At 44.6% G+C, this 27,182-nt stretch overlaps 2 protein-coding genes across 2 annotated transcripts; both read right to left on the reverse strand.

Moving 5' to 3' along the window:
• Nucleotides 1-269: 269 nt before the first annotated feature.
• On the reverse strand, nucleotides 270-9,985 carry LOC311116082 (stonustoxin subunit beta-like; the record flags this gene model as incomplete). Its single annotated transcript, XM_084191214.1, has 4 exons — nucleotides 9,803-9,985; nucleotides 9,117-9,163; nucleotides 8,410-8,980; nucleotides 270-498 (listed from the first exon to the last, which is right to left on the reverse strand). Exons 1-4 carry the CDS (start codon nucleotides 9,811-9,813, stop codon nucleotides 270-272), a joined length of 858 nt encoding a protein of 285 aa, XP_084047340.1. The 5' UTR covers nucleotides 9,814-9,985.
• A 4,474-nt stretch (nucleotides 9,986-14,459) lies between these two features.
• LOC311116073 (protein NLRC3-like) lies at nucleotides 14,460-16,931 on the reverse strand (the record flags this gene model as incomplete). The annotated part of the gene is made up of 3 exons (XM_084191209.1): nucleotides 14,460-16,264; nucleotides 16,396-16,562; nucleotides 16,816-16,931. 3 exons carry the CDS (start codon nucleotides 16,929-16,931, stop codon nucleotides 14,460-14,462), a joined length of 2,088 nt encoding a protein of 695 aa, XP_084047335.1.
• Between the last annotated feature and the right edge of the window lie 10,251 nt (nucleotides 16,932-27,182).

The following is a 27,182-nucleotide window of genomic DNA, read 5'->3' on the forward strand; positions in this document are numbered from 1 at the left end:
CAAACTCCCAGAATATAATAATAATAAGCCATTTAGCAGACGCTTTTATCCAAAGCGACTTACAGTCATGTGTGCATACATTTTTGTGTATGGGTGGTCCCGGGGATCGAACCCACTACCTTGGCGTTACAATCTCTACCAGCTGAGCTACAGAGGACCATATTCATTTCACAGATCAGATCACAGTAAACTCAAACTCCCAGAATATTCATTCATTCATTCAGGAAGTGAAACTCAGTTACATGGAAATGTCTTTCTGAATACTATGTCTATATGGTTTTACCTAAACAGACAAAGTGTGGCAGATGAACTTCCTCCAGTTCACCTAACTCCATAGTGATGTCCAGCAATGGACCACCTTGTCCGTACTGCATGTCTTTCAGAAGGTGACTGTAGGGTTCCCAGTTCCTGAAGTGATACTTCAGAATGACATCTCTGTCACACACCCAGCGGAGCCCAGACACTGTGCACTCATAACGCCCTTTGGGTGTCCTGTGCCTGAGGGCAACAACAAGATATGGTAGAGAGGGTCAATCGTCAAATGGAGAGGTTGGATTAGAAGCCTATTCAATCAATTTTATTTTATATAGCCCTTCATACATTAGCTAATATCTCGAAGTGCTGTACAGACACCCAGCCTAAAACCCCAAACAGCTAGTAATGCAGGTGTAGAAGCACGGTGGCTAGGAAAAACTCCCTAGAAAGGCCAAAACCTAGGAAGAAACCTAGAGAGGAACCAGGCTATGAGGGGTGGCCAGTCCTCTTCTGGCTGTGCCGGGTGGAGATTATAACAGAACCATGCCAAGATGTTCAAAAATGTTCATAAGTGACAAGCATGGTCAAATAATAATCAGGAATAAATCTCAGTTGGCTTTTCATAGCCGATCATTAAGAGTTGAAAACAGCAGGTCTGGGACAGGTAGGGGTTCCATAACCGCAGGCAGGACAGTTAAAACTGGAATAGCAGCAAGGCCAGGCGGACTGGGGACAGCAAGGAGTCACCACGGCCGGTAGTCCCGACGTATGGTCCTAGGGCTCAGGTCTCTCAGTTGGCTTTTCATAGCCGATCATTAAGAGTTGAAAACAGCAGGTCTGGGACAGGTAGGGGTTTCGTAACCGCAGGCAGAACAGTTGAAACTGGAATAGCAGCAAGGCCAGGCGGACTGGGGACAGCAAGGTGTCAGCATGCCCGGTAGTCCTGACGTATGGTCCTAGGGCTCAGGTTCTCAGAGAGAAAGAGAGAACGAGGGAATTAGAGAGAGCATACTTAAATTCACACAGGACACTGGATAAGACAGGAGAAGTACTCCAGGTATAACCAACTAACCCCAGCCCCCCGACACATAAACTACTGCAGCATAAATACTGGAGGCTGAGACAGGAGCGGTCCGGAGACACTGTGGCCCCATCCGAAGACTCCTGGGCCAGACTACACTCAATCATATGACCTACTGAAGAGATAAGTCTTCAGTAAAGACTTAAAGGTTGAGACCGAGTCTGCGTCTCTCACATGGGTAGGCAAACTGTTCCATAAAAATGGAGATCTATAGGAGAAAGCCCTGCCTCCCGCTGTTTGCTTAGAAATTCTAGGGACAATTAGGAGGCCTGCGTCTTGTGACCGTAGCGTACGTATTGGTATGTACGGCAGGACCAACTCGGAAAGATAGGTAGGAGCAAGCCCATGCAACGCTTTATAGATTAACAGTAAAACCTTGAAATCAGCCCTTGCCTTAACAGGAAGCCAGTGTAGGGAAGCTAGCACTGGAGTAATATGATCAAATTTCTTGGTTCTAGTCAGGATTCTAGCAGCCGTATTTAGCACTAACTGAAGTTTATTTAGTGCTTTATCCGGGTAGCCGGAAAGTAGAGCATTGCAGTAGTCTAACCTAGAAGTAACAAATGCATGGATTAATTTTTCTGCATCATTTTTGGACAGAAAATTTCTGATTTTTGCAATGTTACGTAGATGGAAAAAAGCTGTCCTTGAAACAGTCTTGATATGTTCGTCAAAAGAGAGATCAGGGTCAAGAGTAACGCCGAGGTCCTTCACATTTTTATTTGAGACGACTTTACAACCATCAAGATGAATTGTCAGATTTAACAGAAGATCTCTTTGTTTCTTGGGACCTAGAACAAGCATCTCTGTTTTGTCCGAGTTTAAAAGTAAAAAGTTTTCAGCCATCCACTTCCTTATGTCTGAAACACAGGCTTCTAGCGAGGGCAATTTTGGGGCTTCACCATGTTTCATTGAAATGTACAGCTGTGTGTCATCCGCATAGCAGTGAAAGTTAACATTATGTTTTCGAATAACATCCCCAAGAGGTAAAATATATAGTGAAAACAATAGTGGTCCTAAAACGGAACCTTGAGGAACACCGAAATGTACAGTTGATTTGTCGGAGGACAGACCATTCACAGAGACAAACTGATATCTTTCCGACAGGTAAGATCTAAACCAGGCCAGAACTTGTCCGTGTAGACCAATTTGGGTTTCCAGTCTCTCCAAAAGAATGTGGTGATCGATGGTGTCAAAGGCAGCACTAAGGTCTAGTAGCACGAGGACAGATGCAGAGCCTCGGTCTGACGCCATTAAAAGGTCATTTACCACCTTCACAAGTGCAGTCTCAGTGCTATGATGGGGTCTAAAACCAGACTGAAGCATTTCGTATACATTGTTTGTCTTCAGAAAGGCAGTGAGTTGCTGCGCAACAGCTTTTTCAAAAATTTTTGAGAGGAATGGAAGATTCGATATAGGCCGATAGTTTTTTATATTTTCCGGGTCAAGGTTTGGCTTTTTCAAGAGAGGCTTTATCACTGCCACTTTTAGTGAGTTTGGTACACATCCGGTGGATAGAGAGCTGTTTATTATGTTCAACATAGGAGGGCCAAGCACAGGAAGCAGCTCCTTCAGCAGTTTAGTAGGAATAGGATCCAGTATGCAGCTTGAAGGTTTAGAGGCCATGATTATTTTCATCATTGTGTCAAGAGATATAGTATTAAAACACTTAAGTGTCTCTCCTGATCCCAGGCCCTCGCAGAGCTGTGCAGATCCAGGACAGCTAAGCCCTGGATTCAAAGAGGAGTCCGTAATTTGCTTTCTAATGGTCATGATCTTTTCCTCAAAGAAGTTCATGAATTTATTACTGCTGAAGTAAAAGCCATCCTCTCTTGGGGAATGCTGCTTTTTAGTTAGCTTTGCAACAGTATCAAAAATAAATTTTGGATTGTTCTTATTTTCCTCGATTAAGTTGGAAAAGTAGGATGATCGAGCAGCAGTGAGGGCTCTTCGGTACTGCACGGTACTGTCTTTCCAAGCTAGTCGGAAGACTTCCAGTTTGGTGTGGCGCCATTTCCGTTCCAATTTCCTGGAAGCTTGCTTCAAAGCTCGGGTATTTTCTGTATACCAGGGAGCTAGTTTCTTATGACAAATGTTTTTCGTTTTTAGGGGTGCAACTGCATCTAGGGTATTGCGCAAGGTTAAATTGAGTTCCTCAGTTAAGTGGTTAACTGATTTTTGTCCTCTGACGTCCTTGGGTAGGCAGAAGGAGTCTGGAAGGGCATCAAGGAATTTTTGTGTTGTCTGAGAATTTATAGCACGACTTTTGATGCTCCTTGGTTGGGGTCTGAGCAGATTATTTGTTGCGATTGCAAACGTAATAAAATGGTGGTCCGATAGTCCAGGATTTTGTGGAAAAACATTAAGATCTACAACATTTATTCCATGGGACAAAACTAGGTCCAGAGTATGACTGTGGCAGTGAGTAGGTCCAGAGACATGTTGGACAAAACCCACTGAGTCGATAATGGCTCCGAAAGACTTTTGGAGTGGGTCTGTGGACTTCTCCATGTGAATATTAAAATCACCAAAAATTAGAATATGATCTGCTATGACTACAAGGTCTGATAGGAATTCAGGAAACTCAGAGAGGAACGCTGTATATGGCCCAGGAGGCCTGTAAACAGTAGCTATAAAAAGTGATTGAGTAGGCTGCATAGATTTCATGACTAGAAGCTCAAAAGACGAAAACGCCATTTTTTTTTTTGTAAATTGAAATTTGCTATCGTAAATGTTAGCAACACCTCCGCCTTTGCGGGATGCACGGGGAATATGGTCACTAGTGTAACCAGGAGGTGAGGCCTCATGTAACACAGCAAATTCATCAGGCTTAAGCCATGTTTCAGTCAGGCCAATCACATCAAGATTATGATCAGTGATTAGTTCATTGACTATGACTGCCTTTGAAGTGAGGGATCTAACATTAAGTAACCCTATTTTGAGATGTGAGGTGTCACGATCTCTTTCAATAATGGCAGGAATGGAGGAGGTCTTTATCCTAATAAGATTGCTAAGGCGAACACCGCCATGTTTAGTTTTGCCCAACCTAGGTCGAGGCACAGACACAGTCTCAATGGGTATGGCTGAGCTGACTACACTGACTGTGCTATTTGCAGACTCCACTAAGCTGGCAGGTTGGCTAACAGCCTGCTGCCTGGCCTGCACCCTATTTCACTGTGGGGCTAGAGGAGTTAGAGCCCTATCTATGTTGGTAGATAAGATGAGAGCACCCCTCCAGCTAGGATGGAGTCCGTCACTCCTCAGCAGGTCAGGCTTGGTCCTGTTTGTGGGTGAGTCCCAGAAAGAGGGCCAATTATCAACAAATTCTATTTTTTTGGGAGGGGCAGAAAACAGTTTTCAACCAGCGATTGAGTGCTGAGACTCTGCTGTAGAGCTCGTCACTCCCCCTAACTGGGAGGGGGCCAGAGACAATTACTCGATGCCGACACATCTTTCTAGCTGATTTACACGCTGAAGCTATGTTGCACTTGGTGACCTCTGACTGTTTCATCCTAACATCGTTGGTGCCGACGTGGATAACAATATCTCTATACTCTCTACACTCGCCAGTTTTAGCTTTAGCCAGCACCATCTTTAGATTAGCCTTAACGTCGGTAGCCCTGCCCCCTGGTAAACAGTGTATGATCGCTGGATGATTCGTTTTAAGTCTAATACTGCGGGTAATGGAGTCGCCAATGACTAGGGTTTTCAATTTGTCAGAGCTAATGGTGGGAGCCTTCGGCGTCTCAGACCCCGTAACGGGAGGAGTAGAGACAAGGGAAGACTCAGACTCAGACTCGCTACATAATGGGGAAAACCGGTTGAAAGTTTTTGTCGGCTGAATGAGCGACACCGGTTGAGCATTCCAACGGTATTTCCCTCCAGAAGCCATGAGAAAGTTGTCCGGCTGCGGGGACTGTGCGGGGGGATTTATACTAACGTTACTATCTGTACTTACTGGTGGCACAGACGCTGTTTCTTCCTTTCCTACACTGAAATTACCCTTGCCTAACGATTGCGTCTGAAGCTGGGCTTGTAGCACAGCTATTCTCGCCGTAAGGCGATCGTTCTCCTGTATATTATGAGTACAGCGACTGCAATTAGAAGACATCATGTTAATGTTACTACTTAACTTCGGCTGTTGAAGATGTTGACGAACCATGTCCAGATAAAGCGTCCGGAGTGAAAAAGTTGAATGAGGGAAAAAAAGTTGCGATGGAAAAAAAAGGAAAATAAAGTAAAGTTGGCAGCAAAAAAACGAAAAAGTTTAACGAAAAAAGATGAGTGAGGACAAAACTAAAAAGTTGGTAAATTTGTTGAACACAGAGATTGATTAAACGTTTATTAAAAGTAAAACGTGAACAGTTTGGCAGGTAGCCAAGTAGCAACAAACAGCACAGCAGCACGGAGACAATGTTCCCAAAGGTAATGGGGAAATACACTAGCAAGTGGAATGAAATGTTAAAAGTAGTTATTTTACCTGAACATTTTCACTCCCTGGACAGTGGAAGTCAAGGGTTCAATCGGAAGCCAGTGTGTGGAGTCCTGAACAAGGACAAGCATGTTAGTTATACATATGGGGCCAGTTTCCTGGACACAGATTGAGTCTAGTGCTGGACTTAAAGCATGATCAATGGAAGTTTCAATAGAAAGTTATTTAAGGTCCAAGACTAGGCTTAATCTTTGTCCGGGAAACTGGCCCATTAAATGAACAAAGTAATTTATCTAATGTATTTATTCAATGTTACATGGAATGCTGGTGATTGATCCAATTAAACTGTCTAATGACAAAATATGACAGCAGTTAAAATCCTGCATTCCTACAAGCAGAACACAGGACTGTCTATATCCCAGTATGAATGGTTGGTCAGTACACACCTGGCTTTCAGACTGTGTTTATATTACTAAAGCAGAACACAGGACTGTCTATATCCCAGTATGAATGGTTGGTCAGTACACACCTGGCTTTCAGACTGTGTTTATATTACTAAAGCAGAACACAGGACTGTCTATATCCCAGTATGAATGGTTGGTCAGTACACACCTGGCTTTCAGACTGTGTTTATATTACTAAAGCAGAACACAGGACTGTCTATATCCCAGTATGAATGGTTGGTCAGTACACACCTGGCTTTCAGACTGTGCCTGACTCCTGAAGGTATGTAAAAGTGAGAATTGACATTATGACTTACCTCAACATGTTCACAAGTCTTACAGCTCTGAGAAATCCCTGAAGTCAAAAGTAGTTGTTATTTAAAACGGACAATCTCATGTAATAATGAATTAATAAATATTAAACAGACTTGTAATAAAAATGAATGTAAGTGAGCAACAGTCTCAGAATGTACACTCATTATCATACCATAATCTGACATTAGTGTTATATTAATGAATGTTTGTGGAAGCAGGAAACAACATGGTTCTGGTCCATGTTTTGGAGATGTTGGGGGCCTGATTTCTGGTAGATCCCAGGATGAGAGCTTAAAGATAGAGTCAGCTAAATGATGTTGTACGAGCAGCACCGCAGATATTGTGATGAGCAAGATGCCTGACTTCTCTCTCACACAGTATCTGCCCATGTGCACGGGTTCTCTTCACACTCTTACAGCGTGGTAGCCACGGGACCAAAACAGAGAAGTTTAGCATCGCGCTCCAACGCCCTTAGTTGTTGTAGAAGTTTACCCACTATGATGTTTACTATGTGCATCTACATCATATTGCTGACTCTACCTTTAAGTTTGTTTTGACCAAATAGATCATGATTGTGTTCCTTGCCTGGGATTCAAGAACGCTTTAATCGTATTTTGATTTTAAAACAATTATCAGTTAACACTCACATATCTGGTCTCTGGTGTTCTCAGGTCCAGGCTTGATACAACACTCTCCACCATGGTCTCTGGTGTTGGGAAAGCAGAAGGATAGACTGTGATTAAACTAAATACAACTTATAAAGGTTTTATATAGCATACAAACAGTCTTCATAAGCAATACAAAGGGTGTATAAAGGGTGACAGAACAGCTCCCTATGTAGGGTGCATTGCCTAATGTGACATAACACTATGTCAACTTCCATGGAGTCAATACTGATGGTGACATTACAGGTGACATTGCTTATCTTGATGAAAGCCCCTAGAGACGTGAAGTCACCAGGTATCATTTTAACAGGTTCTGATGCCCTCTTGTGGTTAGAGTGAAACTGACACTTAAAACACACCACTACTAATCTAACTGTCTGTAGGTCCAACAGAACACATTAAAACACACCACCACTACTAATCTAATTGTCTGTAGGTCCAACAGAACACATTAAAACACACCACCACCACTAATCTAACTGTCTGTAGGTCCAACAGAACACATTAAAACACACCACCACCACTAATCTAACTGTCTGTAGGTCCAACAGAACACATTAAAACACACCACCACCACTAATCTAACTGTCTGTAGGTCCAACAGAACACATTAAAACACACCACTACTACTAATCTAACTGTCTGTAGGTCCAACAGAACACATTAAAACACACCACCACCACTAATCTAACTGTCTGTAGGTCCAACAGAACACATTAAAACACACCACCACCACTAATCTAACTGTCTGTAGGTCCAACAGAACACATTAAAACACACCACCACCACTAATCTAACTGTCTGTAGGTCCAACAGAACACATTAAAACACACCACCACCACTAATCTAACTGTCTGTAGGTCCAACAGAACACATTAAAACACACCGCTACTACTAATCTAACTGTCTGTAGGTCCAACAGAACACATTAAAACACACCACCACCACTAATCTAACTGTCTGTAGGTCCAACAGAACACATTAAAACACACCGCTACTACTAATCTAACTGTCTGTAGGTCCAACAGAACACATTAAAACACACCACCACCACTAATCTAACTGTCTGTAGGTCCAACAGAACACATTAAAACACACCGCTACTACTAATCTAACTGTCTGTAGGTCCAACAGAACACATTAAAACACACCACTACGAATCTAATTGTAGGAATGATTCCAGAGGAAAACACATGATAAAACATTGCTATGACTCACCTTTGAATGTGTTGGTCATCTATCTGACACAGGGTCACTGAGGAGGAGGAGGAGGAAACCCCAAACCCAAACCCAACCCCAACCCCAGGATAGAGGGGTTCAGTGAATGTGGTGTGTTCTGTGTAAAGGTGTGTCAGTGTACCAGAGGAGGACACACTATAGAAGGACAAAGTACCAGCTGGCCAGTCCAGATACACTCCAACTCTGTTAGAAACAGGACCAGAGATGGATCTGCTGACTCCAGCATGGTGAAAGTAATATCCACTGTCAGAGCAGAATAAACCCCAGGACTTCCTATTGTCTCCAATCCAACTGTCATTCTCCTCTCCCTTCCTCTTCATTCCTTTGTACGCCACACCAATGTGAGCCATGTCACCATCCCTCTCCACCTCCCAGTAATAACGAGATCCAGATAAGCCTTCTCTGCAGAGAACTTGGGGATGACCGTCAAATCTGTCTGGATGGTCTTCATAATGCTGCTTCTCCTCCACCCGTGTCACCTTCCTGTTCCCCTCAGACAGTATCAGGTATGGGTTTGCTGTATTTGGGTCCAGGGTGAGATGACAGGCATCTGTAGACAAAAGGAGAGTTTAATCAAACCACATCTTCATATAAAATGTTGTTTTGTAGGTAGAGAACAAGTATTGATTAGTTACTATGTTACTGTAGTTCTGAATATGTAGTTGATTAGGATTGAAGAGACTTACATTTCCTCAGCCCTGGGTTCAGCCTGAACTCTCCACCATGATCCACACTGTTGGAGAAACAGGTTATTGACTGACAAAGACTTAATAAAGCAGTCAACATTTAAACCATATTGTTGTGTTCTGGTGCACTATCCAAGTTCATTACTAGAGAAATACAGGTATTATATCCTACCTACTGCATACAGAACAGAGTACAATTCATTACTAGAGACATACAGGTATTCTATCCTACCTACTGCATACAGAACAGAGTACAATTCATTACTAGAGACATACAGGTATTATATCCTACCTACTGCATACAGAACAGAGTACAATTCATTACTAGAGACATACAGGTATTCTACCCTACCTACTGCATACAGAACAGAGTACAATTCATTACTAGAGACATACAGGTATTCTATCCTACCTACTGCATACAGAACAGAGTACAATTCATTACTAGAGAAATACAGGTATTCTATCCTACCTACTGCATACAGAACAGAGTACAATTCCAACAGGATATCAGAGATGCAGAAGAAGAGTATTCATGTGGTGATGATGTATGCTGTGTTGGAGTGCTAAGCCTGCTGGGTAAACGTCCCCTTAATTCTACCATCATGTCCTCATGTTACTGAACCTACTACACTTCATAGGACACAACCACTGCTCACACTATTAGGACATCTATTCTGACTTACTTCAGCTTCATCAGTTTATCTGTGGGATCCACCAGAGCAGCTGAAAGCAGTCCCCCTGCAGAGTCTCCTGGGTGATTGTAGCTCAGGTCCAGCTCTTTCAGGTGGGAGGGGTTTGACCTCAGAGCTGAAGACAGAGCAGCACAGCCCTCCTCTGTGACCAGACAGCCAGACAGCCTACAGAGAGACACAACAGCTGTCTAGGTTGGTGGACTGGTGTCAATCATCTTGTAGGACACCCATATATTTGTCCATGACACAAACATTGACATGAAACATCAGATGTTCAGAGTATTTGTTTTACTAAGCTCAGTACCGACCTGACTGAAACAGCTGTACTTACCCCAGTGTGTGTAGTTTACAGTCTGGATCCTCCAGTCCAGCAGAGGGCAGTGTAACTCAGCTCAGTACCGACCTGACTGAAACAGCTGTACATACCCCAGTGTGTGTAGTTTACAGTCTGGATCCTCCAGTCCAGCAGAGGGCAGTGTAACTCAGCTCAGTACCGACCTGACTGAAACAGCTGTACATACCCCAGTGTGTGTAGTTTACAGTCTGGATCCTCCAGTCCAGCAGAGGGCAGTGTAACTCAGCTCAGTACCGACCTGACTGAAACAGCTGTACATACCCCAGTGTGTGTAGTTTACAGTCTGGATCCTCCAGTCCAGCAGACAGCAGTGTAACTCCTGAGTCCTGTAGGTCATTGTCTCTCAGCTCCAGTTGTTTCAGTTGTGAGTTGGGTGAACTCAGGACTGAGGCCAGATCTGAACAGCAACCCGCTGTCAGACCACACTGACCTAGACTAGAGGACAGAAGAGCACATGATTAACAAATGTTTAAAACATCCACATAATAACTCATACTGAAGATAGTTAACTCACACTAGTGTCTGTATGTTGCAGAGTGGACTGGTTAGTCCAACACAGAGCAGCTCCACTCCTCTGTCTCCCAGGTCATTGTAGCTGAGGTCCAGTTCTCTCAGGGGGGAGTTTGGTGTCTGCAGAGCTGAGGCCAGAGTCTCACAGGATTCATATGTGAGTTTACAGTCAGCCAGTCTGGAGAGAGGAGATATGTTGATACACTGTTAAATATGCAAAGCTTTAAGAATAATGAGATGCATTAATACAATAACAGAAGGACACATGATTAACCAATGTTAAAAACATACTAACTCACTCAAGATATTTACCTTAGTTTTATATATGTTATGTATGTTGCTGGATATGTCCCAAAAATGTTAAAATAATGTTAAAAACATACACATACTAACTATACTGAACAGAAATATAAACCCAACATGTAAAGTGTTGGTCCCACGTTTCATGAGCTGAAATAAAAGATCCCAGATATGTTCCATACGCACAAAAGCTTATTTCTCTCAAATGTTGTGCATAAATTTGTTTAGATCCCTGTTAGTGAGCATTTCTCCTTTGTTAAGATAATCCATTCACCTGACAGGTGTGGTATATCAAGAAGCTGATTAAACAGCATGATCATTACACAGGTGCACCTTGTGCTGGGGACAATAAAAGGCCACTCTGAAATGTGCAGTTTTGTCACACAACACAATGCCACAGATGTCTCAAGTTTTGAGGGAGCGTGCAATTGGCATGATGACTGCAGGAATGTCCACCAGAGCTGTTGCTAGAGAATTGAATGTTAATTTCTCTTCCATAAACCGCCTCCAACATCGTTTTAGAGAATTTGGCAGTACATCCAACCGGCCTCACAACCACAGACCACATGTAACCACGCCAGTCCAGGACCTCCACATCCGGCTTCTTCACCTGCAGGATGGTCTGAGACAAGCCACCAGGACAGCTGATTTAACTGTGGGTTTTCACAACCAAATACTTTCTGCACAAACTGTCAGAAACCGTCTCAGGGAAGCTCATCTGCGTGCTCGTCATCCTCACCAGGGTCTTGACCTGACTGCAGTTCAGAGTCGTAACCGACTTCAAAGGGCAAATGCTCACCTTCGATGGCCACTGGCACACTGGAGGACTGTGCTCTTCACGGATGAATCCCAGTTTCAACTGAACCGGGAAGATGGCAGAAAGCATGTATGGCGTCGTGATGGTATTGTGTGTACGAGCGGTTTGCTGATTTCAACGTTGTGAACAGAGTGCCCCATGGTGACGGTGGGGTTATGGTATGGGCCGGCATAAGCTACGGACAATGAACACAATCACATTTTATCGATGGCAATTTGAATGCACAGAGATACCGTGACGAGATCCTGAGGCCCATTGTCGTGCCATTCAACCGCCGCCATCACCTCATGTTTCAGCATGATAATGCATGGCCCTGTGTCGCAAGGATCTGTATATAATTCCTGGAAGCTGAAAATGTCCCAGTTCTTCCATGGACTGCATACTCACCAGACATGCATGTTTGGGATGCTCTGGATCGACGTGTACGACAGCGTCTTCCAGTTCCCGGAAGTTTCCAGCAATGTCGCACAGCCATTGAAGAGGAGTGGGAGAACATTCCACAGGCCACAATCAACAGCCTGATCAACTCTATGTGAAGGAGATGTGTCGCGCTGCATGAGGCAAATGGTGGTCACACCAGATACGGACTGGTTTTCTGATACACACCCATACTTTTTTTTAAGGTATCTGTGACCAACAGATGCATATCTGAATTCCCATTTTTGTGAAATCCATAGATTAGGGCCTAATGAATTTATTTCAATTGACTGATTTCCTCATATGAACTGTAACTCAGTAAAACCTTTGAAATTGTTGCATGTTGCATTTATATTTTTGTTCAGTATATAGTACATACAGAATATATAAACACTCACAGTGGATACTGAAGATAGTTAACTCACACTAGTGTCTGTATGTTGCAGAGTGCACTGGTTAGTCCAACACAGAGCAGCTCCACTCCTCGGTCTCCCAGGTCATTGTAGCTGAGGTCCAGTTCTCTCAGGGGGGAGTTTGGTGTCTGCAGAGCTGAAGCCAGAGTCTCACAGGATGTATATGTGAGTTCACAGCGATCCAGTCTGGAGAGAGGAGATAATCTGTTAGATATACAAATCCTTCAGAATAATGATACTGTATACATCTTCAAGAGAGCGAGAGTTGCACCCCTTCTCAAAAAACCAACACTCGATCCCTCTGATGTCAACAACTACAGACCAGTATCCCTTCTTTCTTTTCTTTCCAAAACTATTGAGCGTGCCGTCTTTAGCCAACTCTCTTGCTATCTCTCTCAGAATGACCTTCTTGATCCTAACCAGTCAGGTTTCAAGACTGGTCATTCAACTGAGACTGCTCTTCTCTGTGTCACGGAGGCTCTCCACACTGCTAAAGCTAACTCTCTCTCCTCTGCTCTTGTCCTTCTAGACCTGTCTGCTGCCTTTGATACTGTGAACCATCAGATCCTCCTCTCCACCCTCTCCGAGCTGGGCATCTCCGGCCCTGCTCACTCTTGGATTGCGTCCTACCTGACCGGTCGCTCCTACCAAGTGGCGTGGCGAGAATCTGTCTCCGCACCACGTGCTCTCACCACTGGTGTCCCCCAGGGCTCAGTTCTAGGACCTCTCCTATTCTCCCTATACACCAAGTCACTTGGCTCTGTCATATCCTCACATGGCCTCTCCTATCATTGCTACGCTGACGACACACAACTAATCTTCTCCTTTCCCCCTTCTGATAACCAGGTGGCGAATCGCATCTCTGCATGTCTGGCAGACATATCAGTATGGATGACGAATCACCACCTCAAGCTGAACCTTTGCAAGACGGAGCTGCTCTTCCTCCCGGGGAAGGACTGCCTGTTCCATGATCTCGCCATCAGTGTTGACAACTCCGTTGTGTCCTCCTCCCAGAGTGCGAAGAGCCTTGGCGTGACCCTGGACAACACCCTGTCGTTCTCCGCTAACATCAAGGCGGTGACCCGATCCTGTAGGTTCATGCTCTACAACATTCGGAGAGTACGACCCTGCCTTACACAGGAAGCGGCACAGGTCCTAATCCAGGCACTTGTCATCTCCCGTCTGGATTACTGCAACTCGCTGTTGGCTGGGCTCCCTGCCTGTGCCATTAAACCCCTACAACTCATCCAGAATGCTGCAGCCCGTCTGGTGTTCAACCTTCCCAAGTTCTCTCACGTCACCCCACTCCTCCGCACACACCACTGGCTTCCAGTTGAAGCTCGCATCTGTTACAAGAACATGGTGCTTGCCTATGGAGCTGTGAGGGGAACGGCACCTCCGTACCTTCAGGCTCTGATCAGTCCCTACACCCAAACGAGGGCATGGTGTTCATCCACCTCTGGCCTGCTGGCTCCCCTTCCTCTGCGGAAGCATAGTTCCCGCTCAGCCCAGTCAAAACTGTTCGCTGCTCTGGCACCCCAATGGTGGAACAAGCTCCCTCACGACGCCAGGACAGCGGAGTCACTCACCACCTTCCGGAGACATTTGAAACCCCACCTCTTTAAGGAATACCTGGGATAGGATAAAGTAATCATTCTACCCCCCCTTACCCCAACCCACCCCCCCCCAAAAAAATAATAAAAATAATAAAAATAATAACATTGTAAAGTGGTTATCCCACTGGCTATAGGGTGAATGCACCAATTTGTATGTCGCTCTGGATAAGAGCGTCTGCTAAATGACGTAAATGTAAATGTAAAAACTCAATAGCAGAACTTACAGTGCTCTCTTGCAGGTTTTCACTACCGGCAGCAACCTCTGATAAACTTCCTCTGATGTGGTGTATGTCTTCAGGTCAAACTCCTCCAGCACCTCCTCTGACATCAGTAACAGGTAGGCCAGGGCTGAACATTGGTGAGGTTTTAGTATTGTTTCTGAAAGAGTTCCTGATCGCAGGGAGGTTTGCATGTCTTCAACTAGAGAGTTGGCACCAAGTTCATTCAGACAGTGGAACAAGTTGATGATCCTTTCTGGTGAGGATTCCCTTTCGATCTTGTCTGAAAGGTACCTGACTGTTCTCTCAACTGTTTCCTCATTGCTCTGTGTTGTACTTCCTGTCTGTGTCAGAAGGCCTCGTAACAGATTCTGATTGGACTCCAGTGAGAGACCCAGAAGGAAGCGGAGGAACAGGTCCAGGTGTCCATTCTCACTCTTCAAGGCCTGGTCCACTGCTCTCCTGTGTAAGTCAAACAACTGGATTGACTCCTCCTCTTCATCCTCACTAGTGGTGGAAAAAACATTTACCTTCTTGTCCAGACATGATTCTGAAGCATGCACTGCTGCTAGAAACTCCTGCATGCTCAGATGCACAAAGCTGTAGACCTTCTCTTGGTTCAGCCCAGATTCTTCTTTAAAGATCTCTGTACACAATGCTGAGTACTCTGATGCCTCTGTGACATCAAGGCCACACTCTCTCAGGTCCTCCTCATAGAAGATCAGGTTGCCCTTCTGCAGCTGTTGGAAAGCCAGCTTTGCCAGTTTCAGGATCATCTCTTTGTCTGACTGAGACAGTTCCTTTGGGTTTGTCTCTGTGGCTTTGTTGTACTTCTTGTTCTTCACAATGATTTGGATGAGCGTGAAGTGTGTGAACATCTGGGTCAGAGTTTTGGGGACTTCATCCTTCTCTGCCTCTTTCAGCATCATCTCAAGGACAGTGGCTGATATCCAACAGAAGACTGGCATGTGGCACATTATGTGGAGGCTCCTTGATGTCTTCATGTGTTTGATGATTTCATTGGCCAGATTCTGATCTGTGATTTTCTTCCTGAAGTACTCCTCCTTCTGTGGATCATTGAACCCTCGTACCTCTGTCACCTGGTCAACACACTCAGGTGGGATCTGATTGGCTGCTGCAGGCCGTGAGGTTATCCAGAGGAGAGCAGAGGGAAGCAGATTCCCCTTGATGAGGTTTGTCAGCAGCACGTCCACCGAGGTTGGCTTCGTGACATCACAGCACCTCTCATTGTTTTTGAAGTCTAGAGGAAGTCGACACTCATCCAGACCATCAAAAATGAAAACAGTTTTGGTTTCACCATCTTCAATGTTGTCAATCTCTTTCAGCTCTGAGAAGTAGTCGGAAAGAAGTTGCATCAGACTGTATTGGTCCTTTTTCAGGTTCAGATCACGGAAAGGAAGAGGAAACATGAAATGAACGTCCTGATTTGCTTTTCCCTCTGCCCAGTCAAGGATGACCTTCTGCACAGAGACTGTTTTTCCAATGCCAGCGATTCCTTTTGTCAGCACAGTTCTGATAGGTTTGTCTTGTCCAGCTAAAGGCTTGAAGATGTCGTTGCATTTGATTGGTGTCTCTTGTGTGATTTGTTTCTTGGATGCCATCTCTATCTGTCTCACCTCATGTTCATTATTGACCCCTCCACTTCCACCCTCTGTGATGTAGAGCTCTGTGTAGATGTCCTTTAACAGACTTTGGTTTCCATGGTGTCCAATTCCTTCAGATATGTGTTGATACTTGTGTTTCAGTTTAGCCTTAATGTCTTGTTGGACTGTCAGAAGAGTTTGACCTGTAGGAAAACAATGAGAGTTGGGACTCATAAGTTTGTGTGTGTGTGTGTGTGTGTGTGTGTGTGTGTGTGTGTGTTTTAGAGGGGCCTTTGTCCCGTTCTTTGTAATATTGTATGAAACACAGTCTTACTTCTTCTGTCCAGAAGGTTGTGTGTGATCTTTAATGCATCCTCACTGTCCAAACTCTCCACTTCCTTATTGTCATCTGGTAATGGTTCCTGGCTGAAAGCAGGTGGCTGATCACTCTTCATTGATAGCAGGCTGGGGGCAGGTGACTCTGCTCTGGGCTTCTGGACACTGAACAAAACAGGGAGGCAGATCACCTCATCAATATCTCATCAGTACCTCATCTACATCATTTCAACAACTGTATAGCTGAACTCATAGAAATCCTAATGTTTCTTTATAAAGCTACAGTCTGCAATTGGTAAATCGGTTTGGGGACTTTTAAATTAATGATGTAGAACTACATTTGATGTAATTTTGGAAAACCTTTCCCTTTAGTTTTATATTTTTAAGAGAACTGTATATTTTACATGTCATCTCTTACCTCTTAGAACTGGTGTCTTGAGTCATTTTAGAGGCAGTGGTCCCCTCCTCTCTCTCCCCAGAGAGACTCATTTTAGAGGCAGTGGTCCCCTCCTCTCTCTCCCCAGAGAGACTCATTTTAGAGGCAGTGGTCCCCTCCTCTCTCTCCCCAGAGAGACTCATTTTAGAGGCAGTGGTCCCCTCCTCTCTCTCCCCAGAGAGACTCATTTTAGATGTAAGTCACAGTTCACTCAGCTACAATAAGAAATAACAGAACAGTCAATATTTCTGAACACTGTTGAAGTATCATTAACAATGACAACACTTTTACTGTCTGTGATCAAAGTTCAAACAGAGACTTCATGTTGCATTTAAAAATGCACAGTCCAATGTGTTATTAATTTGATTTGGATCTCCATTAGCTGACTCCATAACAACAGCTAGTCTACCTGGTTGGATCCCCATTAGCTGACTCCATAACAACAGCTAGTCTACCTGGTTGGATCCCCATTAGCTGACTCCATAACAACAGCTAGTCAACCTGGTTGGATCCCCATTAGCTGACTCCATAACAACAGCTAGTCTACCTGGTTGGATCCCCATTAGCTGACTCCATAACAACAGCTAGTCTCCCTGGTTGGATCCCCATTAGCTGACTCCATAACAACAGCTAGTCTCCCTGGTTGGATCCCCATTAGCTGACTCCATAACAACAGCTAGTCTACCTGGTTGGATCCCCATTAGCTGACTCCATAACAACAGCTAGTCTACCTGGTTGGATCCCCATTAGCTGACTCCATAACAACAGCTAGTCTACCTGGTTGGATCCCCATTAGCTGACTCCATAACAACAGCTAGTCTACCTGGTTGGATCTCCATTAACTGACTCCATAACACCTGGGGTCCAAACACAACTAAAAGATATTACAGACATCGACTTTCCAGTTGACATTGAAAGACGGTAGTAGAAATTATAAAACATTTACCAAGTAGACATTACAGCCAGTTAAAATAGCTGACAGGTATTTCTTCCTAACCCTTTAAGAGAATCCAGGCTACACACCACTGTTTCTTGTTCTGGTTTAGTAGTAGCCTACAAGGTGACACGCATTGCTTTGTTATGGGCAATTCTACGGTAACGGAATTACACTGAGACTCAGATTTATCCCTTTAAAATGTATCCCAAACAAAAAGCATTTATTTTCTAAGTTTAGCTTTGGTTTTACCATTACAACAACTGTATATGCACAAGGACTCGTTCAAACAATTTACACAGAAACTGGAAGAACTGCAGATGCAAAGTTTGGTAACAGAGTTACAGTAAATTCTCCCTCAGTTTTTTATGCGACCATGTTTTCCAAAAACAAAAGATTTCTTCAGAACAAATGGGGTGTCAGCTATGACATGACACCTTGAGTTTGAAAAATATATATTTTGGTTATTGAACTACAGTAAGTGAAGTGGATTTACACCCGGTAACAGAATTACGGTAAAGGAATTTCATCATGGGTCCCTGATCTGTACTACACAGAAATGCATAATGATGATATGAATGTAATTCTCTTCATGGTGATGTATCCTAACTAGGTACACAAAGGTAGAAATAACCACAATCATCCTGTTGCATATATGGCTATTATTCTATCCCCCAACAAGGCCGAATTTGGTTGGTCCGGACCAGACCAAATCTAACCGAATCATAAGACGTCTATGTTTCACAAGTTTGGACATCCCAGTACAGCCCAGTAGTGGACAGTAGAGGAGAGGACATCCCAGTACAGCCCAGTAGTGGACAGTAGAGGAGAGGACATCCCAGTACAGACCAGTAGTGGACAGTAGAGGAGAGGACATCCCAGTACAGCCCAGTAGTGGACAGTAGAGGAGAGGACATCCCAGTATAGCCCAGTAGTGGACAGTAGAGGAGAGGACATCCCAGTACAGCCCAGTAGTGGACAGTAGAGGAGAGGACATCCCAGTACAGCCCAGTAGTGGACAGTAGAGGAGAGGACATCCCAGTACAGCCCAGTAGTGGACAGTAGAGGAGAGGACATCCCAGTACAGCCCAGTAGTGGACAGTAGAGGAGAGGACATCCCAGTACAGCCCAGTAGTGGACAGTAGAGGAGAGGACATCCCAGTACAGCCCAGTAGTGGACAGTAGAGGAGAGGACATCCCAGTACAGCCCAGTAGTGTCCAGTAGAGGAGAGGACATCCCAGTACAGCCCAATAGTGGACAGTAGAGGAGAGGACATCCCAGTACAGCCCAGTAGTGGACAGTAGAGGAGAGGACATCCCAGTACAGCCCAGTAGTGTCCAGTAGAGGAGAGGACATCCCAGTACAGCCCAGTAGTGGACAGTAGAGGAGAGGACATCCCAGTACAGCCCAGTAGTGGACAGTAGAGGAGAGGACATCCCAGTACAGCCCAGTAGTGGACAGTAGAGGAGAGGACATCCCAGTACAGCCCAGTAGTGGACAGTAGAGGAGAGGACATCCCAGTACAGCCCAGTAGTGGACAGTAGAGGAGAGGACATCCCAGTACAGCCCAGTAGTGGACAGTAGAGGAGAGGACATCCCAGTACAGCCCAGTAGTGTCCAGTAGAGGAGAGGACATCCCAGTACAGCCCAGTAGTGGACAGTAGAGGAGAGGACATCCCAGTACAGCCCAGTAGTGGACAGTAGAGGAGAGGACATCCCAGTACAGCCCAGTAGTGGACAGTAGAGGAGAGGACATCCCAGTACAGCCCAGTAGTGGACAGTAGAGGAGAGGACATCCCAGTACAGCCCAGTAGTGGACAGTAGAGGAGAGGACATCCCAGTACAGCCCAGTAGTGGACAGTAGAGGAGAGGACATCCCAGTACAGCCCAGTAGTGGACAGTAGAGGAGAGGACATCCCAGTACAGCCCAGTAGTGGACAGTAGAGGAGAGGACATCCCAGTACAGCCCAGTAGTGGACAGTAGAGGAGAGTAGAGCAGTGCTCAACTGGTTTTGCCTCGGCACCCAAATTGAAAACCAGGTTGTCTCAGTCGCGACCCAATATTCGCATCGCGAAAAAGAATCGTCAAAATACAATCTGGAAAACTATTTTGCTATATTGATAGTAAAGGTAGCAATTATATGACTAGGGAACAACACTCCCACTTCTTTCATTGTCAATAATTAACATTTTGCCCATATTCTTGATGAAGAATGTTAATAAACTCACTGGTTTGAGACACAAAATCAACCCAAATAGTGCTGCTAATATATATTGAAAATGATGTGATTAAATTATTCAAAAATTAAGTTCATTATCATTGATACACACTTTTTTTATAACTTGTGAGTGAGAGAGAGAGAGAGAGAGAGAGAGAGAGGGGTAACATTACCTGGAGAGAGAAGAGAGAGGCAAAGAGAGAGAGAGAGAGAGAGAGGGGGAGGGGTGACATTACCTGGAGAGAGAAGAAAGAGGCAAAGAGAGAGAGAGAGGGGGAGGGGTGACATTACCTGGAGAGAGAAGAGAGAGGCAAAGAGAGAGAGAGAGAGAGGGAGGGGTAACATTACCTGGAGAGAGAAGAGAGAGGCAAAGAGAGAGAGGGAGGGAGAGAGAGAGAGAGAGAGAGGTGTAACATTACCTGGAGAGAGAAGAGAGAGGCAAAGAGAGAGAGAGAGAGAGAGAGAGAGAGAGGGGGAGGGGTGACATTACCTGGAGAGAGAAGAGAGAGGCAAAGAGAGAGAGAGAGGGGGAGGGGTGACATTACCTGGAGAGAGAAGAGAGAGGCAAAGAGAGAGAGAGAGGGGGAGGGGTGACATTACCTGGAGAGAGAAGAAAGAGGCAAAGAGAGAGAGGGAGGGAGAGGGGTTGTCCAGACAGTGTTCACACTCTCGATCTGACCACCAGACCAAGCTTATTATAGTTTGGTGTTTTTATATTAGTTCCTTCTATTCGTATTTCGATATTTATTTGAAATTCAGTTTAGTTTCAAACTTGATTTACTTGTTTCTATTCAGTTTTAGTTTGACAAAAACATTTTCTATTTTTGTTTTTAAATGATTTAGTTTCAGTTTCATTGTGAGGGACAGGAAGTAGCCATGTTGGAGGCTAAGAGCCATTTATGTTTTGTCTGTCGCCACGACAACACAGTACAGAGGAAAGGCAGAAACTGCTGCTCCAATAGAAATCCCCGATTACACTTGTAGGCGATGTCATGACGACGGTGGCTGGCTAAGCCAACGCAGAAACACGTCATCTGGTCTAATGGTCGTCTCGCACCGAACTGTGCATGTGCAGGCCTTCAAAATCAAAAGCACTCCTTCGATATAAAGTTGTTTTTGACAAAAATGAAAACGTATCAGTTTGTCACTTTCACGAGGCTGTAGTAACAACGTGTTCAACTACTGAAGACATTGGCTCTAATCTGTGCTGTGCCTTTACATTTTGAGGAGATTAACAACTACTGAAGACATTGGCTCTAATCTGTGCTGTGCCTTTACATTTAGAGAAGATGAACAACTACTGAAGACATTGGCTCTAATCTGTGCTGTGCCTTTACATTTAGAGAAGATTAACAACTACTGAAGACATTGGCTCTAATCTGTGCTGTGCCTTTACATTTAGAGAAGATTAACAACTAATGAAGACATTGGCTCTAATCTGTGCTGTGCCTTTACATTTAGAGAAGATTAACAACTACTGAAGAACCTTTCACTTCTCTCATCGACTTCTCAAACCCCGGCCTGGTCTGTTTGGTCTCTTTTCTCCATGTTGCGCCTCTGGGGTTAGAAACTCTGTGCCTACAGTGTATTCGGAAAGTATTCAGACCCCTTGACTTTTTCAACATTTTGTTACGTTACAGCCTTATTATAAAATGGAATAAATAAATAAAAATCCTCATCAATCTACACACAATACCCCATAATGACAAAGTGAAACGTTATTTTTTTTGTGTGTGTGCAAATGTATTCAAAATAAAAAACTGAAATATTTACACCCTTTGCTATGAGACTAGACATTGAGCTCAGGTGCTTCCTGTTTCCATTGATCATTCTTGAGATGTTTCTATAACTTGATTGAAGTCCACCTGTGGTAAATTCAGTTGATTGGACATGATTTGGAAAGGCACACACCTGTCTATATAAGGTCCCAACAGTTGACAGTGCATATCAGAGCAAAAACCAAGCCATGAGGTCGAAGGAATTGTCCGTAGAGCTCCGAGACAGGATTGTGTCGGGGAAGGGTACCGAAAAATGTCTGAAGCATTGAAGGTCCCCAAGAACACAGTGGCCTCCATCATTCTTAAATGGAAGAAGTTTGGAAATACCCAGACTCTTCCTAGAGCTGGCGGTCCGGCCAAACTGAGCAATCGGGGGAGAAGGGACTTGGGAGGTGACCAAGAACCCAATGGTCACTCTGACAGAGCTCCAGAGTTCCTCTGTGGAGGACAACCATCTCTGCAGCACTCCACCAATCAGGCCTTTATGGGATGTTTTTCAGCAGCAGGGACTGGGAGACTAGTCAGGATTGAGGGAAAGATGAACGGAGAAAAGTACAGAGAGATCCTTGATGAAAACCTGCTCCAGAGCGCTCAGGACCTCAGACTGGGGTGAAGGTTCACCTTCTAACAGGACAACAACCCTAAGCACACTGCCAAGACAAAGCAGGAGTGGCTTCGGGACAAGTCTCTGAATGTCCTTGAGTGACCCAGCCAGAGCCCGGACTTGAACCTGATCGCACATCTCTGAAAATAGCTGTGCAGCGACGCTCCCCATCCAACCTGACAGAGCTTCTGCAGAGAAGAATGGGAGAAACTCCCCAAATACAGGTGTGCCAAGCTTGTAGCGTCATACCCAAGAATACTCAAGGCTGTAAATGTGATATCCGTTTTTTAAATTTTTTATAAAGTAGCAAACATTTATAAAAACCTGTTTTTGCTTTGTCATTCAAATCAAATCAAATTGTATTGGTCACATGCGCCGAATACAACAGGTGCAGACATTACAGTGAAATGCTTACTTACAGCCCTTAACCAACAGTGCATTTATTTTTTACAAAAAAAGTAAAAAATAAAACAACAACAAAAGTGTTTAGAGAAAAAAGAGCAGAAGTAAAATAAAGTGACAGTAGGGAGGCTATATATACAGGGGGGTACCGTTGCAGAGTCAATGTGAGGGGGCACCGGCTAGTTGAGGTAGTTGAGGTAATATGTACAAGTGGGTAGAGTTAAAGTGACTATGCATAAATAATTAACAGAGTAGCAGCAGCGTAAAAAGGATGGGGTGGGGGGGCAGTGCAAATAGTCCGGGTAGCCATGATTAGCTGTTCAGGAGTCTTATGGCTTGGGGGTAGAAGCTGTTGAGAAGTCTTTTGGACCTAGACTTGGCACTCCGGTACCGCTTGCCGTGCGGTAGCAGAGAGAACAGTCTATGACTAGGGTGGCTGGAGTCTTTGACAATTTTGAGGGCCTTCCTCTGACACCGCCTGGTATGGAGGTCCTGGATGGCAGGAAGCTTTGCCCCAGTGATGTACTGGGCCATACGCACTACCCTCTGTAGTGCCTTGCGGTCGGAGGCCAAGCAGTTGCCATACCAGGCGGTGATGCAACCAGTCAGGATGCTCTCAATGGTGCAGCTGTAGAATTTTGAGGATCTGAGGACCCATGCCAAATCTTTTTAGTCTCCTGAGGGGGAATAGGCTTTGTCGTGCCCTCTTCACGACTGTCTTGGTGTGTTTGGACCATGATAGTTCGTTGGTGATGTGGACACCAAGGAACTTGAAGCTCTCAACTTGTTCCACTACAGCCCCGTCGATGAGAATGGGGGCGTGCTCAGTCCTCTTTTTTTTCCTGTAGTCCACAATCATCTCCTTTGTCTTGGTCACGTTGAGGGAGAGGTTGTTGTCCTGGCACCACACGGCCAGATCTCTGACCTCCTCCCTATAGGCTGTCTCATCGTTGTCGGTGATCAGGCCTACCACTGTTGTGTCGTCGGCAAACTTAATGATGGTGTTGGAGTCGTGCCTGGCCATGCAGTCATGGGTGAACAGAAAGTACAGGAGGGGACTGAGCACGCACCCCTGAGGGGCCCCCGTGTTGAGGATCAGTGTGGCAGATGTGTTGTTACCTAACCTTACCACCTGGGGGCGGCCCATCAGGAAGTCCAGGATCCAGTTGCAGAGGGAGGTGTTTAGTCCCAGGATCCTTAGCTTAGTGATGAGCTTAGAGGGCACTATGGTGTTGAATGCTGAGCTGTAGTCAATGAATAGCATTCTCACGTAGGTGTTCCTCTTGTCCAGGTGGGAAAGGGCAGTGTGGAGTGCAATAGAGATTGCATCATCTGTGGATCTGTTGGGGCGGTATGCAAATTGGAGTGGGTCTAGGGTGTCTGGGATAATGCTGTTGATGTGAGCCATGACCAGCCTTTCAAAGCACTTCATGGCTACAGACGTCAGTGCTACGGGTCGGTAGTCATTTAGGCAGGTTATCTTAGAGTCCTTGGGCACGGGGACTATGGTGGTCTGCTTGAAACATGTTGGTATTACAGAATCAGTCAGGGACATGTTGAAAATGTCAGTGAAGACACTTGCCAGTTGGTCAGCACATGCTCGGAGTACACGTCCTGGTAATCCGTCTGGCCCTGCGGCCTTGTGAATGTTGACCTGCTTAAAAGTCTTACTCACATCGGCTACGGAGAGCGTGATCACATAGTCATCCGGAACAGCTGGTGCTCTCATGCATGCTTCAGTGTTGCTTGCCTCGAAGCGAGCATAGAAGTGGTTTAGCTCGTCTGGTAGGCTTGTGTCACTGGGCAGCTCGCGGCTGTGCTTCCCTTTGTAGTCTGTAATAGTTTTCAAGCCCTGCCACATCCGACGAGCGTCAGAGCCAGTGTAGTACGATTCAATCTTAGTCCTGTATTGACTCTTTGCCTGTTTGATGGTTCGTCAGAGGTCATAGCGGGATTTCTTATAAGCGTCCGGGTTAGAGTCCCGTTCCTTGAAAGCGGCAGCTCTACCCTTTAGCTCAGTGCGGATGTTTCCTGTAATCCATGGCTTCTGGTTGGGGTATGTACGTACGGTCACTGTGGGGACGACATCATCGATGCACTTATTGATGAAGCCAGTGACTGATGTGGTGTACTTCTCAATGCTGTCTGAAGAATCCCGGAACATGTTCCAGTCTGTGCTAGCAAAACATTATGGGGTATTGTGTGTAGATTGTTGATGGGGGGGGGGGACGACGACTATTTAATCCATTTTAGAATAAGGCTGTAACGTAACAAAATGTGGGGAAAAATCAAGGGGTCTGAATGCTTTCCGACTGCACTGTAAATATGTTTTTGGGGGGATGCCACTCCTTGCCACTGGGGGGCAGTAATACATAAGGTAATGCATCAGGCGATAGGTCAGGTTAGGTTTAAATTATACATTGGTTAATGGACCAATAACAAACCTCTCTACCAATGGAGAGCAATAGTAATAGTGTATTTCTGTAGGTACTAACTCCGCCATGGTTCATTGGACAAAGCCTATGGGGAAATGAATGGAATTGATGTAGTGTGGTTGGATAAAAGGCTGTCAATAAGGTCTGTGGTAAACACAGGCTTAGAAGATCTTATACGTTTTGTTCTATGAGATCATTTTCATCAGCTTCATTCATTTATGTAATCAGATAAAAAAATAAAAAAAATCTCCATTTGAATGGAAATCTATTACAGTAAAGTACTTCATTAATTGTTAACCAGAAATGATTTGATATTGATGTAAAAATGCCTGCATTGGTTCTTTAAAGCTAGAATCCTTAGTTGCTACATCCATTTTTGGACTATGAATTAATGATATACTGTATACTGATTTATTCTTGAAGTACCTGGTCAATATAATGGATAATCTGATAGAGCAGCCACTATAGTACCTGGTCAATATAATGGATAATCTGATAGAGCAGCCACTATAGTACCTGGTCAATATAATGGATAATCTGATAGAGCAGCCACTATAGTACCTGGTCAATATAATGGATAATCTGATAGAGCAGCCACTATAGTACCTGGCCAATATAATGGATAATCTGATAGAGCAGCCACTATAGTACCAGGTCAATATAATGGATAATATGATAGAGCAGCCACTATAGTACCTGGTCAATATAATGGATAATCTGATAGAGCAGCCACTATAGTACCTGGTCAATATAATGGATAATCTGATAGAGCAGCCACTATAGTACCAGGTCAATATAATGGATAATATGATAGAGCAGCCACTATAGTACCTGGTCAATATAATGGATAATCTGATAGAGCAGCCACTATAGTACCTGGTCAATATAATGGATAATCTGATAGAGCAGCCACTATAGTACCTGGTCAATATAATGGATAATCTGATAGAGCAGCCACTATAGTACCTGGTCAATATAATGGATAATCTGAGAGCAACCACTATAGTACCTGGCCAATATAATGGATAATCTGAGAGCAGCCACTATAGTACCTGGTCAATATAATGAATAATCTGATAGAGCAGCCACTATAGTACCTGGTCAATATAATGGATAATCTGATAGAGCAGCCACTATAGTACCTGGTCAATATAATGGATAATCTGATAGAGCAACCACTATAGTACCTGGTCAATATAATGGATAATCTGTGCACTAGAGCAACAAGCGGATATAGCGGTGACGCGTCCCATTTCCGACTCCTTCTCTCTGTCATATATTATCTATGATATTGACAAGATAGCCGAGTGACCTCTCTAACAATGGAAATATATTACATATATGGGGCAAACCATCAGAGGAGGAGAACTAACAGAGCAGGTTAGGAGGAGAACTATCACAGCAGGTTAGGAGGAGAACTAACACAGCAGGTTAGGAGAACTAACACAGCAGGTTAGGAGGAGAAAAAACACAGCAGGTTAGGAGGAGAACTAACACAGCAGGTTAGGAGGAGAACTAACACAGCAGGTTAGGAGGAGAACTAACACAGCATGTTAGGAGAACTAACACAGCAGGTTAGGAGGAGAACTAACACAGCAGGTTAGGAGAACTAACACAGCAGGTTAGGAGAACTAACACAGCAGGTTAGGAGGAGAACTAACACAGCAGGTTAGGAGAACTAAAACAAGCAGGTTAGGAGGAGAACTAACACAGCAGGTTAGGAGGAGAACTAACACAGCAGGTTAGGAGGAGAACTAACACAGCAGGTTAGGAGGAGAACTAACACAGCAGGTTAGGAGAACTAACACAGCAGGTTAGGAGGAGAACTAACACAGCAGGTTAGGAGAACTAACACAGCAGGTTAGGAGAACTAACACAGCAGGTTAGGAGGAGAACTAACACAGCAGGTTAGGAGAACTAACACAGCAGGTTAGGAGGAGAACTAACACAGCAGGTTAGGAGGAGAACTAACACAG

The sequence above is a fragment of the Coregonus lavaretus genome, assembly GCF_964263955.1.
Source record: "Coregonus lavaretus genome assembly, contig: HAP1_SCAFFOLD_891, whole genome shotgun sequence".
Taxonomy (NCBI): Eukaryota; Metazoa; Chordata; class Actinopteri; order Salmoniformes; family Salmonidae; genus Coregonus; species Coregonus lavaretus.